Genomic DNA, 18,687 nt, shown 5'->3' on the forward strand with positions numbered 1-18,687 from the left:
TTAGCAGTTTGTTAATATATTTAATTATTAAAACAGACAATGACATCAAACGTTAGTTACTCTAAGACGTAAGTGTTTCAAACTTAATAATATAATATAGATAGTATATGTAATAATTTTATATATCTGAAATAAAAATTATGTTATGATATCATTTTCATGCAATTTTCTACGGATTTTCCAATAATAATCAAACGGGAAAAAAAACCAAACATTCAAATGCAAACAGATATAATTAAGACACTTTCACTTATAACACATGATTAATAAAATTCAGAATGTACATGAATGAAATCACAATACAAAAATATACAATTAAAAAGTACATTTTCATATTAATTTATTTCCTAAAATTTGGCCCATCAATAACAACCATATTCAACTTCTCATTTTCTCGACTTGTTTCCATCTCCTTCTCATGGTAGGCGCACGCCATCCAGACCAAATATTAGCAAAAAGTGAGACTGTGAAAAAAAGCTTGTCGAAACGGATGATTGAGGCCTTTGGAAACTGTCATTTCAAGTTAAGGTGCATGATATGTTTCGAAGAACAACCAAACAAAGTAAAGAAATTAAAAGAAAGGAAATGTGAGCGTTATTATCCTCTTTTTTCAATTCATGTTCCATTGGTTTAAATTGCAATTTAATATTTGGTCATATCACATACCAAACAGTTGGTTTGGGTGCCTCAGCCTTAATAAAATAAAAATAGATATATAAATACATCTCGCTCAGTGAGATCTTTCCTTGTTATTACTAGCATAAGAAGTATTTGTTGTGTGCTTGTATTGTATTTATTTTAAAAAAAAAAAAATTGGAGTTAAATTTTTATTATTATTAATTTATTTTATATTAAAATAAAAATAATATCATAATTATAAAAACTAACATATTGTAATTTTATTTGAGGCCAAATATATATATATTTATTTAATAAAAGATCGAACGGGCTTTCTAACGTGGATAATATGATACCTTTGTCTGGAAAGATGGTAATAGATTATGGAATAAATAATTTCAGTTGGGTGTTTCAAAATTTTTTTTGAGAGAAAAAATTCACACCACGGCCGGTATGGACAGCACAACTGAATCGCCGCCGCCCGTAGACTCTTCCTTCTCCTCAGCTGCTGTGCTCGATCTGGCCGACGACCCACTGTCCGACGATCTCTCCGCCCTTCATGACCTCGCTTGCCGTGGCGCGTGGCGCACCATACTCGACAAGGTGGCCCGTGCACGCTCTCTCTCCCTCCTCTCCAAGCCCCACGAGCACCTCATTTACCTCACCTTCAACATCCTCTCCCTTCTCAAGCTCCGCCGCTTCTCCGACGCTCACCAGGAGCTCCAAACCCTGGACGACTACGATCTCGATAACTCCGCCCAGTATTTATTTGAATCTTATCCGGATCATTACCCGAATCATAAATCCGGATCCATGATCCCTTTTGCCCTCCGCTGGTTCCACTCTTACTTGCCTTTCACCCTAGGCAACCGCCAATTGTCCCTCGATCGTCTCTACGCCCTCCTTCATTCCATCCGCGACAAGAAATTATCGCGAAATCGCGATGAATTTAGTGAATTTTCGTTGAATCTTTGGAAGAGACGGGAGAGTTTGGTATCAAATACCATTATTAGTCACCACTTGAGCCAGAAGGAGTTCGGTGTTTGTTTGGCATTGTTAAAGGAACAGCTTAGGCGAGAAGAGAATCCCATAATGCTTTCAAAATTGGGCTATGTGCAAATGCAGTATGGGGATTTGGACGGGGCTAAACAGAGTTTTGAGGTAGCGGAGAAGATGGTGGCTGAGGGAAGCGAAGATGGCAATGTGGGCTTGAGGAATTTAATCGGTAGGAATAAGGCTTTGATGTATTTAGTGGCCAAGGACTATGTGTCTGCGGTGAGGGAGTACGAGGGATGTATAGAGAGAGATGGTTCGGATGTAGTGGCGATTAATAACAAAGCTATCTGTTTAATGTATCTAAGGGACTTGTCGGATTCAATCAAGGTGTTAGAGAGTGCATTGGAGAGGATTCCAACAATGGCGTTGAACGAGACGCTCGTGGTGAATTTATGCAGTATGTATGAGTTAGCTTATGTAAACCACGCGGATACAAAGAAGACTCTAGGTAGTTGGATCGCAAGAGTGGCTCCTGATGATTTCGATACTTCATGTACGAGAATATGAGGTGTGATTGTTTTGAAAACTTAATGATACGAGGGAATATACATGTTTTGATTGACCTGTATATTGATTGTTTCTCAAGTCTTTGTCCAATTCTTTTACCATTGCCCTTATTTTTGTTCCGTTGCAGGATTTTCTAAGTTGTTAGTCGAATTCTTTTTACTATGCCCTTACTTTTGTTCAGTGGCAGTATTTCTTAAGTCGTTTGTTGAATTCTTTTTGCGATGCCCTTACTTTTGTTCAGTGGCAGGATTTCTTTCACGTATTTCATTGCTATATCTTTACAAATGTCGAGTATAAATTACTAAAAAAAATGTTTATCTGGTACTTGGAATCTTCTAAAGGCATGAGTTCGTCAACTGCCTTGCTTTGGCAAATGATTGGGCAATAATATGTAACGTGTCTCAGGTCTGCCATCGATTTCTTTAATAAGTTGATCGCATGCTTATGGTACTTAATGGTTGATCCATTTCTCAGTTATGCACAATTGCATCTGCTTATTAATGTCTGAATTGTGGGTAGACGCACATCTCCATGATTTTTATTTTTTCAATCTTTCAGTGAACTGAGGATAAAGTCGACATTCTTGTCTTTTGGCGAATTTGTGATTCTTAGGATCATACCATGGACATGCAGCCCCTTGCTGGAGTTATTTTATACAACTATATGATTTTTCTTCTCAGTTAATCACATAATAATCTTGGGGTTAGTCAATGAAAAAATCCCAATATTTCTATGTGATACCTAGTTGAAGCTTTTGATGGTGGCTTTGGTGATGGGTCGGTGTTTTGATAGTATGTCATTCGACCTGCTTCGTGTAATAGATTAATTATAACCTTGGGGTTCCAACTTCCAACAAGCAAAACCCCTAACCGAATATTATAAATCTCATGCTCAATATTGTAGATATTTTGGGGTTGGGTTGAGTTGAGCTTCAAAGTAGAACCATTCAGTCTCATTTCACTTGGCTTATTGCTGGAGCATGGTAGTAAACTTGCTCGTTCAGTTCCTGTGCTTACTCTTATAAATATCTGATATTTGGATTATATTCTTGAATGGTTCTCGTGAGTATAGCTTCAAATATTTTTATCAAATCACAACCTAAAAAAATTTATGTAGTTCAAGCATATATAAGTTTGATAACCCCCTGATAATTTACACATTGTATCACGTTCCTGAGTTATTATTGAATTGATTCAATCCATGCAACTCAATATGCTTTGTTGGATTTGCGTTCGGGTTCCCGTGTAGAAGAAGCAACCGTGATCTAATCCAAACAAAGCGCGCGAGCAAGAAGACAAATACGAAGCTGACAAGTTACCTTAAGGCATAGAGTCTTGTTTGGATGAATGCGTGCCCCACTTGCGTATCTATCGTATTTCGCATGTAGTAAACCTCACCAAATCCAACCAAATACGGACCATCTTAATATCATCATCTTTGAATTTGGTATACCAAAGATATCGAGAAATCGCATGGAATAAAGCAAAATATTATATATTTTTAGGGGTGAAAAATCTGACTTTTCCAAAAAGATAAAAATGAGACAACCGTTTTACTTATTAATAACACTATATAATTATAGCTTTTACATGTAACCTTGTCAAGAAGCGAAGGACAGCTTTGTCCAATAGCCTAAACTAAATCGTAACTTGAATTACAATCCAATCCATCTCCAATTTTGACAAAGAATATTATTGTTCTTAAATGCCCTCATGCATTCATCCATTCGTTCAATCCTCATGTTCTTCCATCTATAACACGATCAGAATAGTCGCCATTATATCCACACGACAACCTTAAAATGGTTATTTCGAGTACGAACAACGGGGGTCCCTCGGAAATTGTGTTCTTCGATTTGGAGACCACTGTACCAACCAAAACCGGGCAAAGGTTTTGTGTCCTGGAATTTGGTGCCATAGTTGTTTGTCCAAGGAAGTTGGTAGAGCTCGATAGCTACAGCACACTGATTCGGCCGAGGGACTTGTCAGCTGTCGCGTCAAATTCAGGGCGTTGTGATGGAATAACACGAGATAAAGTAGGCACAGCACCCACATTTGAGGAAGTAGCTGATAAGATATTTAGTATTCTTGATGGGAGGATATGGGCAGGACACAACATTCAAAGGTTTGATTGTGTAAGGATTAAAGAGGCATTTGCTGAGATTAATAGGCCAGCACCCGTCCCATATGGGATCGTAGACTCTTTGGGGTTACTGACTCAGAAATTTGGCAGGCGGGCTGGAAATATGAAGGTATACTTGGAGTCACCAAAAATAAAACTATATTTCCCTAAGATCAATGTGCATATAACTTTATATTTTGATCATGAATGTGTAGCTCTAGTATTGAATGGTGTGGATTTGTTATCTTGTTTAGATGGCTACGTTGGCAGCTTATTTTGGTCTTGGTCAGCAGAAGCACAGGTATTTGTAAATTTATGTAAAACTCGCAACTTCTTGAATGGGGGAGCCTACGCCTCCTGCTTCTGATATCGTGAGAAATTATTTTATTGGAAGTGAGAAAATCAAAGCAAAATTACGTTTTTATATTATATAGGAGCCTAGAGGATGTGAGATTGAATCTGGAGGTCTTGAAGCATTGCGCAACTGTTCTACTTCTGGTATTCACCTTGCACATGTTTACATGCATTTATTTCACATTTTCCTAAAGTTGTAGATAGTAAATACATGGAAAATGTACGTATATCTCTAGGAATCAAGCCTCCCTTCAAGTGTTGTGAATCAGCAATGGTGCAGTGTAGCAACAAGAAGCAAAAGCTCATTGGTAAGGAAAAATATCATATATTTTTTGTCTTCATTTACCCGGCTATAGCATGTGAACTAATATATTATGGTCTCTTCCTGGTCCAGGGTTCTTCAAAAGTGGAATGCAGCGCAAATATTCGAGGGAAATTGATTAACCGGAAGTCGGCCCCATCAGCGAGGGTGAGGCCTTACGCTAGGGAGACTAGTTATGGAAAGGTTTGTAGCGAATTGCATGTAATGGAAAAATTGTATATTGAATCAGGTTCGAGTTGTTTACGTCTAAAAACAATTGTGAGGTGAAATGATTGCGAGGCTCAAACATCTAATATAGCTGAATATGACAATGTATTTAATTTCGAATGCTAAAATTATTTGAATGTGCAACAACCAACATATATATGAGTCGAGGAGAGTGAAGAATTTATTGTACAACGCCAAAGCAAATGCCAGGCCAGGCCTCTGCATTCGATAAGTGAAGACAAAACGGAATATCAATGCGAATGCTAACATTCTAAATTGCCACCATAAAAGTCTATCAAATTCATAAAAATCTATCATTTAAAAAAATCATTAAAAGTTATCAAAATTTTGAATTGAATATATCCCACTTAAGTTCAAAATGAACAATTATCATTCCATGGCACTTGGCCGGACTTAGCACATTCCATAATTGTGATTTGACGGTTTATGGAAAAACCGTGGAAAATTCACTGGGAAGCACTAAAATGGACTACAAGATACCTCAAAGAATCTACAAGCCATGGCCTACTGTTCCAGCAACAAGAAGACACTACACAACCAGGGGTGGGATTTGTGGATTCTGATGGGAATTTGGACACAAGAAAATTAATTACCGGCTTTGTCTTTACAGTATGTATGAGACATCAATATGTTGGAAACATGATTCGCCGAAACGGGAACAGAACGGCCGGAACGTCAGCAACCTTGACGAGGTTCCGGGGTGTGTGGGTTGATGGCCTGTATCGGCGTTTCATATATCAAAAACGGGTATTTAACGGTGGAAAACGGGGATATAACGGTGGAACGGAACCGGAACGCAATTCGCGACGATTTGTTTTGAACTGTCGCTACTAGCGACGGTTTTATGTATGTAGCGACGGTTTTTATTCAACCGTCGCTAATTCAAACCGTCGCCAAATTAAAATCGGCGACGGTTTTTATTTAACCGTCGCTAAATGTAGCAACGATTTTTCATAAAACCGTCGCAAATTCGAATCAGCGACGGATTTAATAATGCACGTATCTTTGCTTTCTAGTACAAATAATGCAATTGTAGGTCCTATTGCACGTCGTATCTTTGCTTTGTAGTACAAATAATGCAATTTTGAGCACATGCATATGATATTTATTTTAATTTTTATATTTTTAAATATTTTCCAAAATTTTTAATTTTTATATATTTATAATATTTTTTTTAAATACTCGTTCCGCGAAATTTCATTGTAACTGAAACGGTAGCATCCGTTCCGATCTCCACAACCGCGACAGCGAACCATGGTTGGAAAGCAATGCTACAGTCGGTGGTGGCACTTTCAACAACCGAGGAAGAATATATAACATCTACCGAGGGGATAAAAAAGGCAATTCGGTTGAAGGGGTTGATCACTAAACTTGGTATAAAACAAGAACAAGTGATACTTCGTTGTGATAGTAAAAATGTCATGCACTTGTCCAAGCACCAGTTCTTTCATGAAAGATCAAAACATATTGATGTGTATCCATTCTGTCGGAAATATAATTGCAAAAGGGGAGATCAAGCCGGAGAAGATCAGCACCGAGGACAATCCGACAGATGCAATGACCAAAGTATTACCTCAAGCTAAGTTTAAGCATTGTCTAAACTTAGTTGGGATAGAGGAAAGAAACTAGCTCGAAGAGCAAGGGGAGAGGAGACAACCAACTTTCAGACAATGTCGAGATTTGTAGAAGGCGTGTCTATCAAATTGGCTTAGATGGAAAGCTTATTGGACCATAACTGAAGTGGATTGTTTTTGTTGTCATTGGTCACGATCTCAAGTAAAGTCCAACAAACAACTATAAAAAGGCCCAACAAGAGAAAGCCCATTAACCTTTGTTTAGCCGTTGGGGAGAATAAGTAACCAATTCCCGGCATTTCGAGCGAAACACTAACGCACAATCCACAAAGCAGATTCGAGGGAACTAGAGCAGGAGCCAACAAAAGAGGCGGAGGCAAGAAGACTGATTAGAGGATAAAGAATGGTCAATCTGTAATCTTCTTTTTTTCAATTAACTCTTTTCTGGGCATTGCTTGTATTGAATACTTGAATTTGGTGAATGAGAATTGATGCTTCCCTGTGGACGTAGGCAAGTTGAATGCCGAACCACGTATATACTGTCTCTGTTTAATTTTGCATTGTTTCTTGATTGGTGAATGCGTTGATAGTTGAAAACCAGTGGGGTGCGTTTTGTGTTCTATTAGAGTTGGTGGATGAATTGTTGTTCTCTGATTTTGCTAGAGACACGTTTATCATTAAGGGCTGTGTGTGCTGTGACACATTGCCGCTGCGGTTTCGAGACTGAGGCTTCTAAATACATCACCGGTAAATAATTACTCAACTCTCCACCGGATTTCCCGAGCCTTAATGTGTCTTAGTTCTTACTCTCACTAGCTATATATGCTTTGATTGATACTTTTGCTCAAATGGGCTGCTTTGAATTTGCTATCTTTCCGAATCATGATTTGATTCATTCAAAAGATATATAGTGAAGTGCATATGTTAGTAAATAATATATTAATATACATGGCATGGTTCGCTGTTGCGGTCGCAGAGATCGGGACGGATGTTAACGTTCCAGTTACAATGAAATTTCGCGGAACGGGTACTTTTAAAAAATATTATAAATATATAAAAATTAAAAATTTTGGAAAATATTTAGAAATGTGAAAATTAAAATAAATATCATTTAAATAGATTATTTGATGTAAATAAGAAATTAAAATATTTTTAAATTTTTATTAACAATTTATTGAACACAATTTATATCGTCATTATATTTAAAATATTTCCAACCATATCAAAAAGTAAATATACTAATAAAATTGCTCAAAATTGCATTATTTGTATTAAAAATCAAAGATACGTGCATTAGGACCTACAATGCATGTGCTCAAAATTACACGCAGATTTTTTGTTCTTGTTGCAGCTGTACAAATCCCTCCCGTTCCGTACCGTTCCGCGTGTCCGGTTCCGTTCCGTCGTTAAATCCACGTTTTCGGTATATGAAACGCCGATATAAGTCATCAACCTACACACCCCGGAACCTCATCAAGGTTGCTTGCGTTTCGGTTCCGGAATGCCCATTCCGGACCGTTCCGTTCCCATTTCGTCCAACCATGATACATGATCAAGTTTCTTATACTGAGGTGTTGAAGCAGGTGTCTTAAGTATGTTGCATTGTTGATGCTTCACACTCATGATTGAAATCGCAAGTTATATATCTTTTCAGATGATTTTGTCAGAATCAAGTGCAGAAACAGGGTCACCTCCAAACTAACCAACAGAAAGAAACATGGACCAATTCCTAGGGGCATTACACCGTGCTAGTGGAGATGATTACTGTGACGGAGGTGCTTGTAAACAGCTCGGAACCTAATTGCAGCGAGCCCAATAAAGGGCGTGACCGGCCCCGCGTCATTCTCACCGGAAACCAATGGCGGAACCATATTGAGCTAAAATTTTAAACTCTAAAATCTTTTAATATTTTAAATTGATCTACCAGAACTAGTATCATATTATTCCAAAATTATACAAAATTTACATATACATTTAAAAAAAAAAAATTGGGTCACCCGGGACCATGTGGCTCCGCCTCTGCCCGAAACAATGGTATGAGTTCCAGCACTCGATATGCCAATGCCATGGGTTTCCTTGCGAGTAAACCGTTGCCTAGCTGCGGATCGATCCTGCAAAAGTACCAGAAAGCAGAGGAGGATTAAAGGTCCTACAAATGGGATCCGATATGATATACTTGATCGCTAAAATGGTTTTTGAATGTGTTCTGAACTGAATCCATGATTCTCGGTTTAACCAGTAAAACCGTCCGCTCTATTTTGAAAACATTGCCATACACAATGTCTTTTTTTAATACATATTTATAGATATTAGATTTCAGGCAAATTTTTAAAAAAGTATATTTATATACATTTTTTTAGCTTATAAATTTGAAAGATATATTTTTTTTATAATTAATTGGAATAATTATTCGACTAAATTTTTATATATAGTTTTAAAATTCATGGTGTTGTGTCGTATTTTTCGAGACCAACTTCTATTTTGGAGAGAAAAAAGATAGTCGCACGATTAGATTTTAAATTTGAAACTTCATCTCAAATTTTTGTGTTATAACTAGTTCGTAACCGCTCCATCAAGTCTAGTTTTGAACTGGAACCCACTCAGACCGTTAAGAATAATGGTTTGGGGGTCGTTCCTTGTAATAGGAACCATAAACAATCCGATTTAATTTTTTCTTTTTATTTATTTTAAAGAGAGGATAACAGTTGGAATTGAGCTGGGCCAAAAACTTGTGTAAGACGGTCTCACGAGTCGTATTTTGTGAGACTGATCTCTTATTTGGATCATCCATTAAAATTATTACTTTTATGCTAAGAGTATTATTTTTTATGAATTTGTCATATATATATAGAAATAGGAACAAGCCTAGTGACATTGACATATGAGCTACAAGCTATTGACCATCAAATTCCTACTTTGAGAATCCAAGTAGTGATATTTTGTCCGAGTGAATTTTATTCCATGTAGAATAACAAAAGCGTCAATTATGTTAGCATAGATTTTATGCACCTAATAACGTTTTTAAAAATTATTATTCTGTGTGATAATCATTTGGCTACCTCTTCTATCATTACAGTAAGCGTGTGATGTGGCCGCCCAAATTTCGGAATTCAAAAAACAAAATAGAGGCCCTTTTGAAAACCCACCCATTTCCCCACAATCGCATCTCCAATTTTCCCTCCCTCAAAACCCTACGAAAATTCTCCGAAATCTTCGTCCGATCCGGTCATTTTACTCTTCTGGCACTCGCGTAATATAGTTTTTCAGTGCAATAACTTCGTAAGTCTGTGTATCTTTGTTTGCGTAAGGGAAAAAGGTTGTGGTTCGCTGAATCGAGTGAGTTCCGATAATGTCTGAAGGGAATGATGCTGGTGGGTTTAGTAAATCGAGGTCGGTTTTAGGTGATGTTACTAATCGGCTAGGTAAAAGAGGGTTTTATGAAAGAGAGAAAAGTGGGGTCAAGAGTTATAGTTTGAACGATAAAGATAACGTCAAGCATGTCCGCGTTTCACCTCGCCAATGTACCGATCTTGATTTGCTGAAAGGGGATGTTTTATCGAGAATTTCAAAAGTTTCCGCTGAGAATAATAAAGGCCTAAATGTGAAAGATTCGGATAGTAGTTTTGCGTTTTCTGAGAGATCGATTGATGTTGAAGCTGAATTGACATGTGGTTATGGAAACAGCGAGGAAATTAATGGTGAGAATGCTGTCAAACTTATTGAAAGGAAGGCTGACTCCCCAAGTGTTAATCCCATGTTTGCGGCTGATAATGTGTCGGTAAATACTATTGGAGATACCTCGTCCTCGGTGCATGAGGAATTGACAATGAGGGATAAGATAGGTAGTCGAAATGGTAAAGGTTCTAGTTTCACTGACCTTGAGATGGGTAGGATTATTAATTTTGTTGACTCCGAAGCAGGTGGTAGCCTGCCTTTTGCTAAGTTTGATTCGTTAAAGGGTTATAAGATGTTGGAAATTCCTAATGTAGTCGCTGAAAAGAGCAATGTGGTTGAAGTTGCAAGAAAAAGTTCCGGTGATGTTGCCTCAAACATAACAAAAATATCCAAGAGTAGCTATCTTAACCTGCTGGATCTTGGAAGGGGCAATGCTTTTGAATGTGCCAACATTAAAGCTAAAAATAAATTAGGTGACGTTGCTTCTGCTAATACTTCAAGCACAGTGAGTGATACTGGTAGCGATTGCCTTCTTGACTGCATCAATCGTGATGCTGGTGAAGCCAAAGTCAGTTTAGAAAGTACTCAAAAGAACTTCGCCAACCATCTCAATGAAGTTGAAGGTCACAATGCTGATAATTTTATCACGAGTCAGTTCGACGCTATTAACTGTGCAATTTTCCCGGACTCACAGGAATCCAAAATATTTGGAGTTGAAAAATCCTCTGAATCAAAGAAGAAGAAATATCCATATATGGGTGGAGGGGTTGATGCAATAAAAACCTGCTCGTGTTCCTTTTGCACAAAAGGTATTCTGCCTTTCGATTTTTAATTCATTTAGTTGCTTGTATCTGCAAGCTCTGTTAGTTTTAGAACATTTAACTGTGTTAATTTGTTGCCCATTTTACCGACTTTTAGTTGATATAGTTTGATTAATCCATGTATGTTGTTTTGACATACAGCTGCTTATATATGGTTGGACCTCAACTACCAAGACATTAAGGGTCGAGTATCAGGTCAGTTGATAGAGTTTCCAATGGTTAATATGTACCAGTGAGTGGAATTTTATTTCAATCTTCCATCTTATCTAATTGCAATAATTTAAAGTCTTTAGCAACGAGAAAGAGCCAGAAAGAAGCCAGCATATTGGCCGAAAGAAGTCGCATGACTAAGGGAACTGAGAAACATGATTCTGAAAGGTCTGCCAGGATATCTAAGTTAGAAATTGATCTGATGCATCAGTGGAAATTCCTGTTTCAACACATGGCAGGCATATGGGGGCAAGAGGGAGACCACCTAGTAAGTTAAATATTTAGACGTCTCATTTGTGGTTAAAGGAGCAGTTTCCTGAACATCCAAGGTGAAATATTTTGGAAATGTTAGGATTCTACTACTCGAATCTTAGATGGTATAAAGTAAATGTAATCTTTCTTGCTTGTTTGATAGTTGACCATGATTTATTAAGATATTGTGGTTATTCAAATTTCCTTTTAAGTACCCTCCTCCTCATTACTTATTCACACACAAAAATTATTTTCAAAATGAAAACTTCTCAAACTTGCATTAGAAAAATTCAGTCCTTAACTTCCTTGCTCTGGTATTTTCATTAAAATGATTTTTTTGTAGTCCTTGCAGTGATACCTGGTATTGTATTTATGTATATATTATGCACATATCAAGCGCGCATCATGGCCACTAGTGTGCATGAATTAAAAGTAACAAGCTATCAGTCACGTTCTCTTATCATTGTCCTTTGTTAAGTATTTTTACCTATTGAATCGAGTGGAAATTTCTCACTTGATAACTCTATAACAATTTCAGGAGACTACTCTATCACCACTGACTGATTTGAGAGAGAAATGCAAAAGAGATCTGGGTTCCGATTGATGTTTCACTATTTAGAAGGATCAAGGCTGCTTCAAAGCCATGTAATATTGTAAGATGATTGTTTTACTCTAACGATCAGCCATTTTGTATTACCTCAAATTCCAATGCATAATCACGTTAATGTATTGCTTGTTGTTTCTAGATACTGTCCCAACAATACTTTCACTGTGGGCATTCAGTATGAATCTTTATCTTGTTGTCCAGTTATATGATGAAAGAATAGCTTACTTATCTTCTTGCGCTATATAATTAGATCAATTTTGTTGTGATAATTGCTTTTACATTTGGACTCTGATTTTGCCTCAGTGATTGTTAGATTTTAACATTCATTCCGGTTAAACTCATTTGCAGCTTGGAAGGTTTTTCTAATTACAACTTTTTTGATAAAATATTGAGCAATTTTTTCCCATGAGATTTCTCGTAGTGTAAAGTTACATCAGTCATGACACGTTTGTTCCTACAGAATTAATCATCAGTTTCTACTCCTCCATCCGAATGGTCTGGCCAAAATGATGTTGGTGGATCACAGAAAATTTTCCATCATCTTCCAAATTTACCTCAATCATGAACAGGGCAAACCCTGGACTATAAATTCTTGAATCCATCTCAACACAAGCCTACATGAAACTTTTGATTGAGCTCTAACAAATCATCTGTCCTGTGCAACTTCTCTCATTCTTGTATGTTCGAAATGTTGACAATGCAATTATGCAATTATTTCTGCTGTCTTCCGCTTCAACCTGGAAAAAATTAATCATTCATTTAATGTTAATTCTTTCTACTTGAGTGATCTTAATTCAAAATTTGCTAATTTCATGTAGATATAGACATAGCTTACGGAATTTAACTGATAGATATTTCTTGTTGAGTCGTCCCATGAGCTCTATAATCTCATTTCACTTGTCTTATTGCTGGAGTATGGTCGCAAACTTGTCCTTATAAATTTCTGATATTTGGATTATATTCTTGAAAAATCCTCGTGAGGTTTAGTCTGATATAAACGAGGTATGGATAAGTCGATTAAAAGAATGCTTTCTTCTGGACTGAAAATGCTATTTGATGTAGAATTTAAGAGGATGATAAAACTAATGGCAACATGTTATATTTAGAAACAAGATAGGAGGGTAAATGCATCGGGAATCTATGGTACTAGAAGATGGATAAAAGTTCATTAAAATAATAAATATGAACTTCCTATTATTCCAAAGCTCTCGTGGAAACAGACGCCTTTAATGTTGTTAAAGTTATTCATCGCCCTTCACATTTTGCCGATGAATCTTTTGTTCGCCGTTTCTGCTCCCCCGCATCCTCCTTGATACTTCAACACTGTTGATGAACCACAAACAAAGTTGCCCATCTTCTGGCATTTAAAGGCTCACATTATGGGGAACTTCCTGAGTACCATGACTCTTGTCCCATTTTTTTGAGCCCAGTTATACTCCACTGTTTGGAAGTTTAACGAAAATTTATTTTATCCTAAAAAAAGCTAAAATTTATTATTTAATATATCTATTAAATTTCAGAAGATAGTCGAGAATACAAATATATTTTAGTTCAGCCTTCCTTTTCTTTCGAGTTACTGGGGATAACTGGCAGTAATCACCGGGCGTTCCCTCAATTCTCTGAAAAAGAATGATGAATTCCCTTCTACTTCGATCTTCTTCTCATTTCAACAAGCTTATCATGCAAAAGAAAACCACTTCCCCTTCTTCCATCTCCGAACTCAAACTTTCAAGCTTCTTCTCCGTCTTCGATTCCCCAGGTTTTAGCTTCAACCTCGCAAGTGACATTGGATCCATGGGCTTCCATACGACATGAATTGTGTTTGCAGTTGGATAGTTTGCTCACAAGATCCGTATGAGTTCGACTTAGCATTGGATGATGCAAAAAGAGTTCAGAAGTGAGGAATATGGCTTAGCTCTTGCTTTAGGTGAAGCCAGCCCAGGCCATTTTCGCCATCAACGAAATAACGAGGATGTACAGTGTGGTACAGAACAGAATCCATCATCTGGATTGGAGAGCAAATTAAACTAAAATCAAGATTCGAGTTCCAATAATATTCTCATCTCCATACATGAAAAATTATTAATTAAATTAATGCTGCATGTGGATTCCTTGGTTTCATTTTCGTTGATAATGTGGCCAGCTTGGGACGGGAGGGTCCTATTTAGAATTTAATTAGATGTGCTCTTCTTGATGCCTCTTTTTTCCTGTCAATTCATCAAATTTAAAGAAATTAGTATGACATTTGCTTCATCATTCCAAAAAAAAAAAAAAAGTTTAAAAATGTAAATTATTAATTAAGAAGGAAAAAATTATAGGAAGAAATTAAAAGCATTTCATGAAACATGGAACATGTGACCGCAATTTAAAATGGTTTAATCATTGTTTTCATAATTGCATAATTGATCGAACCAATTCTATATTAAAATAGTGGTTCATTCGGTTAGACTGAAACACTATCGTATCATATAGAATAATAATATAGCATTCTAAATAATATATTTTAAATTATAAATATCTTGCATGTAAATAATAAAAATTGTATATTTTTTATTTTTAAAAAATCAAATGAGCTCTAATATCATTAAAATAATATTTTTAACGAACTTCAAAATCTAAATATATATATATATATGGGTATATATAATTAAAAAAATTATGAACCGATTTTAGATCGATTTTGACTTGTTAAACATATTAAATATCGGTCCAACCAATTCTTGATCTATCCGACCAATTCTTGACCTAATGTTGTTTGGCTCTCTAATTTAGACATGTTACCGATTTTTGATCGATCTTATCCGATTCTGAAAACACTGAATTCAATGGCATGTCAGTCCAGATATTTAATTATTATTAGTTTTTTTGTATATCTAATTACTCATTTTCATACGAATTCGTTAGGAAAAAAGGAAGGTAATGTTGACTTGCATTTATCAGAAGAGGACTATAGCATGTGGTCAATAATTTCAACTACGAAGATCCAAATATTCTGGATATTCATTTATTTATTAATATTAATTAATTAATAATATGCACCCGTCCTGGATTTTTAATAATACGGTGAAACATAATTTTTATTATTATGTGCAACAAAACATCGTCACATACAAATCCAATACATAGGGCAAACCATTATATGTTTCAATAAATACAGGTTTAGAAAAAAATACATACTTTCTCGGGAAAAATAAGTAGCAGGAAAAAAAAAAAAAGATGTCCATAACCTTTTTCAAATTTAATATTTCATCCACGTGTTGATTAAAATAAATTTAGTGAAAAAAATCCAACGTAAAAAAATTGGTAAGCGTAATCTAGTGAACAGTAATTTAAAATATTTTAATTGGACGTGAATTGGATTATTCAAACTTTATTAAACGATAAGTTTGACATGATTCAAAAAGTAACGACGATATGAAGTCATATAGTGGGCTCATCAAGAATAATAATACAATAATAATAACTGAAACAACCAACTTTTTGCCACAAATAAAAATTAATACTTGTCAAACTACGTTAATTGGGACGTTTTTATTATCGTGGTTACGGTGATGCGTTGCACAGATATCGGACACCGACGCGTGAAATCCGGGTTTTCCCAAAAGGGGTGGGTTATACTTTGCATGTAGTATTGTAGTTATAGGTATCAGATCCAATTTCCTTTAAAAAAACCCATAAAGCATGAATCATCGACTTACAACAGTACAAACCACCGTAAATTTAAACTCTTAAAATAGTGTAGTGTGTGACAGTGTGAGCATCTCCCTATTTCACACCACCTCTCCAGATTCAAATGGAGCTCTTGTAAAACCCCTTGTTGGATCTTCCGACTGAGAGATTTCAGTACATTTTTTTCTAAAATGGCTCCACTCCAACAAACCTGCCGCGATAACAAGGTACCTTTTCTTTGTCTACTCTTCCTCATTTTCTTCGCTTCAACTTTGGTTTCTGCATACACTCAAAACCAACCAAAAACATCCCAGAGAAGAAGGATGTTATCAGAGATAGAGGATCAAGATGAGCCTCTTGTTATCAAGAAAAAGACCAGTCTGAGCACAACCAAAAACCAAACAAAATTTGTGAAACCAGCTTCGCTTTCACCCAAGAACCAAACCAAGCTCATCAAAACCACTAACATCGGTGGTTTGTTCAAGAATCAAACCAAAGTTGCCAAGATTTTCTCTGATCCATCCAAAAACAAAACCAAGGTCGCCAAAGTTACCGATTTGGATCCCTTTACAGATTCCGGTCCCACCCTCGAATCCCTGCTCCAGAAACTCAATTCCACCTCAAAAAAATCATCCTCAAACTCAACTACTGCAAAAAGTAGCTCACTTTTGACCAAGAAATCCTCAGATCTACCCAAGAACAAAACAACCAAGGAAACCAAAGCCCTGTTGGAAAAGGGTGTCACCGAGCCCAAATCCAAAATCCCGGGTAAAGCCCTGCCTAATAAGGACCAAAAACAGGAAAACCCTATTTGGATCGATCAAGAAAATGACGACGACCCGGTTTCTGAGTTAATAGACCTCCCATCGAAATTTCAAGAAACTATAATGCCAGATTTGGAAAAGATTTCCAAAACCTCGCAGGTTTACATCACCAAATACAACAAAGAATTCACCAAAGGATTCAAGCCATACGTGGGCAACAAATATGCACCCACCATTGCTTCTTTAGTCTCGTTGGCCTTCATTCTGATCCCTTTAATCCTCGTTTCACTCATTTTTAATAGAATCAAAGCTTATTTCTCACTGCAAAAGCTCTTAATTTTCATCCAAGTCTACCTCTCGATATACTTCACGATACTCTGTTTATCTTCACTGGTGACTGGGCTTGAGCCGCTGAAGTTCTTCTACGCAACTTCCCGGTCCACGTATGTTTGTGTACAGGTGCTGCAGACTCTTGGCTATGTGTTGTACCTGCTTCTTCTGTTGATGTACCTGATTCTTGTGTTCTCGACGGAGACTGGCCTGGGCACCAAGATATTGGGCCTGGCCCAAACATTTGTGGGCTTCGCCGTCGGGCTGCATTACTACATGACGGTGTTTCACAGGGCGGTGCTGCATCAACTGCCCAAGACAAGTTGGAAGGTCCACTCTCTTTATGCCACGTGTTTCCTCGTGATTTGTCTGTTTGGTAGGGTTGATTGGAGGAAGAAGGCTTATTTACACGAGGGAGGCGAAGAAGGTAAAAAGAGTTAGTCAAATGTATTGTTTAATATATATTATATTTATTTAATGGATTGGCCAGAAAGCATAAAAGATTTGCTTCTCCTTTTTTACCATTCAAAATTTTCTAATTCATTTAAATATAGTTAATTAAAGTTTCGATTGTACGTTTAGTAATAATTTTCGATTGTACGTTTATTATAATTATAGCCAACTACACACAGTTACATACATGAATCACGAATATTAACAGATCGAATTAATTCATAAAATTTTGTTATAGTTTTTAATTATTATTTGGCTAATGATAATACAATTATATTAAATATGTAATTTGTAGATATAATATATAAATTTTTAAAATTCTAAATTGAATTAGATATTATAGTTATGAGTAAAATATATAAAAAATATTATTTATTTAAATAGATAAGTTATTTTCGTAAAAACTAATTGGTGTCACAACGATAAATCTCTTAACATTTGTATGTAGTACAAATTATTAATTAATATTAATAACATGACCAGATTTTGGGGTCAGTGTGCGCATTTTATGTTTATAAAATATTTATCTGGAAAATATAATTTTAACTTCAAAATTTGCTGAGGTCGATTTTTATTCGAATGCCCAATAACTGCAATGTTAAAAACATCATGGATAAATTTCATTTATTTGTTTTGGGCTTCAATCGGAAATTGGATTTTCGATGTCCATCTACCATATTTACAGAGAAAATTTTATTTGTAGGTTATTACTTCTTGTCAACAAATATTCCTATAATTTCCTATAATCTAAGGAAATTATACAATTCGTTTGTGGTTGGGAGTTGGGAGCCAATTAGTGGTTTGACAAGAGCCAATCAGCCAACATTTAGTTTCTAAATTTTGTCTAATATTATATGTTGGGTAAAATAATTATTCATGTTGGATAGAACAATTAAATGTAATGTTTTAGTTGTAAATTTTAAAATGTTTTGGGTTGTAATTTTATCGTCAATTGTGATTTTTAGTAAAATGACAAATACTTGGTTCTATATACGCTGTATGTACTTCTTTCTTATGAATATATATAAAAAAATAAAAAAACAACATATACCAACATCTATAAATAATGAGCACAATACGATGGTATAATATTGATTATGTCTAAATTAAAATTCGTGATAAAAAT

General features: G+C 35.9%; 4 protein-coding genes across 7 annotated transcripts; all 4 read left to right on the forward strand.

The window, feature by feature from the left end:
* Positions 1-992: 992 nt before the first annotated feature.
* Positions 993-2,378, forward strand: LOC142546497 (uncharacterized). Its single transcript, XM_075654246.1, has one exon. The coding sequence runs from the start codon at positions 1,072-1,074 to the stop codon at positions 2,179-2,181; it is 1,110 nt and encodes a 369-aa protein (XP_075510361.1). The 5' UTR covers positions 993-1,071; the 3' UTR covers positions 2,182-2,378.
* A 1,433-nt stretch (positions 2,379-3,811) lies between these two features.
* LOC142544762 (protein NEN4) lies at positions 3,812-5,380 on the forward strand. 2 transcript variants are annotated; one of them, XM_075651801.1, is made up of 6 exons: positions 3,812-4,305; positions 4,414-4,432; positions 4,557-4,603; positions 4,737-4,800; positions 4,893-4,964; positions 5,051-5,380. In XM_075651801.1, the coding sequence occupies exons 1-6, from the start codon at positions 3,983-3,985 to the stop codon at positions 5,243-5,245; spliced, it is 720 nt and encodes a 239-aa protein (XP_075507916.1). In that variant the 5' UTR covers positions 3,812-3,982; the 3' UTR covers positions 5,246-5,380. The 2 variants fall into 2 exon arrangements, with proteins under 2 accessions (XP_075507916.1, XP_075507915.1); XM_075651800.1 differs by having other exon boundaries at positions 3,818-4,432; positions 5,051-5,376.
* A 4,467-nt stretch (positions 5,381-9,847) lies between these two features.
* LOC142546498 (uncharacterized) lies at positions 9,848-12,572 on the forward strand. 3 transcript variants are annotated; one of them, XM_075654249.1, is made up of 5 exons: positions 9,849-10,928; positions 11,019-11,264; positions 11,418-11,471; positions 11,570-11,754; positions 12,277-12,572. In XM_075654249.1, exons 1-5 carry the CDS (start codon positions 10,130-10,132, stop codon positions 12,340-12,342), a joined length of 1,350 nt encoding a protein of 449 aa, XP_075510364.1. In that variant the 5' UTR covers positions 9,849-10,129; the 3' UTR covers positions 12,343-12,572. The 3 variants fall into 3 exon arrangements, 2 of the variants coding, with proteins under 2 accessions (XP_075510364.1, XP_075510363.1); XR_012820475.1 differs by having other exon boundaries at positions 9,848-11,264; positions 11,563-11,754; positions 12,277-12,335; XM_075654248.1 differs by having other exon boundaries at positions 9,851-11,264; positions 12,277-12,570.
* Positions 12,573-16,001: 3,429 nt separating this feature from the next.
* On the forward strand, positions 16,002-17,689 carry LOC142546499 (uncharacterized). The gene has a single exon (XM_075654250.1). The coding sequence runs from the start codon at positions 16,206-16,208 to the stop codon at positions 17,547-17,549; it is 1,344 nt and encodes a 447-aa protein (XP_075510365.1). The 5' UTR covers positions 16,002-16,205; the 3' UTR covers positions 17,550-17,689.
* The last annotated feature ends 998 nt before the right edge of the window (positions 17,690-18,687 follow it).

Source organism: Primulina tabacum, chromosome 5, assembly GCF_025594145.1.
Source record: "Primulina tabacum isolate GXHZ01 chromosome 5, ASM2559414v2, whole genome shotgun sequence".
NCBI lineage: Eukaryota > Viridiplantae > Streptophyta > Magnoliopsida > Lamiales > Gesneriaceae > Primulina > Primulina tabacum.

Bases quoted from the DNA above. Each gene is read 5' to 3' on its own strand.
- LOC142546497 (XM_075654246.1), top strand. From the start codon at position 1,072: ATGGACAGCACAACTGAATCGCCGCCGCCCGTAGACTCTTCCTTCTCC.
- LOC142544762 (XM_075651800.1), top strand. From the start codon at position 3,983: ATGGTTATTTCGAGTACGAACAACGGGGGTCCCTCGGAAATTGTGTTC. The intron at 4,604-4,736 runs GTATTTGTAAAT...TATATTATATAG, and splicing joins CTTGGTCAGCAGAAGCACAG to GAGCCTAGAGGATGTGAGAT. The intron at 4,965-5,050 runs GTAAGGAAAAAT...TTCCTGGTCCAG, and splicing joins CAAGAAGCAAAAGCTCATTG to GGTTCTTCAAAAGTGGAATG.
- LOC142546498 (XM_075654248.1), top strand. From the start codon at position 10,130: ATGTCTGAAGGGAATGATGCTGGTGGGTTTAGTAAATCGAGGTCGGTT. The intron at 11,472-11,569 runs GTCAGTTGATAG...TAAAGTCTTTAG, and splicing joins CATTAAGGGTCGAGTATCAG to CAACGAGAAAGAGCCAGAAA. The intron at 11,755-12,276 runs GTAAGTTAAATA...TAACAATTTCAG, and splicing joins GGCAAGAGGGAGACCACCTA to GAGACTACTCTATCACCACT.
- LOC142546499 (XM_075654250.1), top strand. From the start codon at position 16,206: ATGGCTCCACTCCAACAAACCTGCCGCGATAACAAGGTACCTTTTCTT.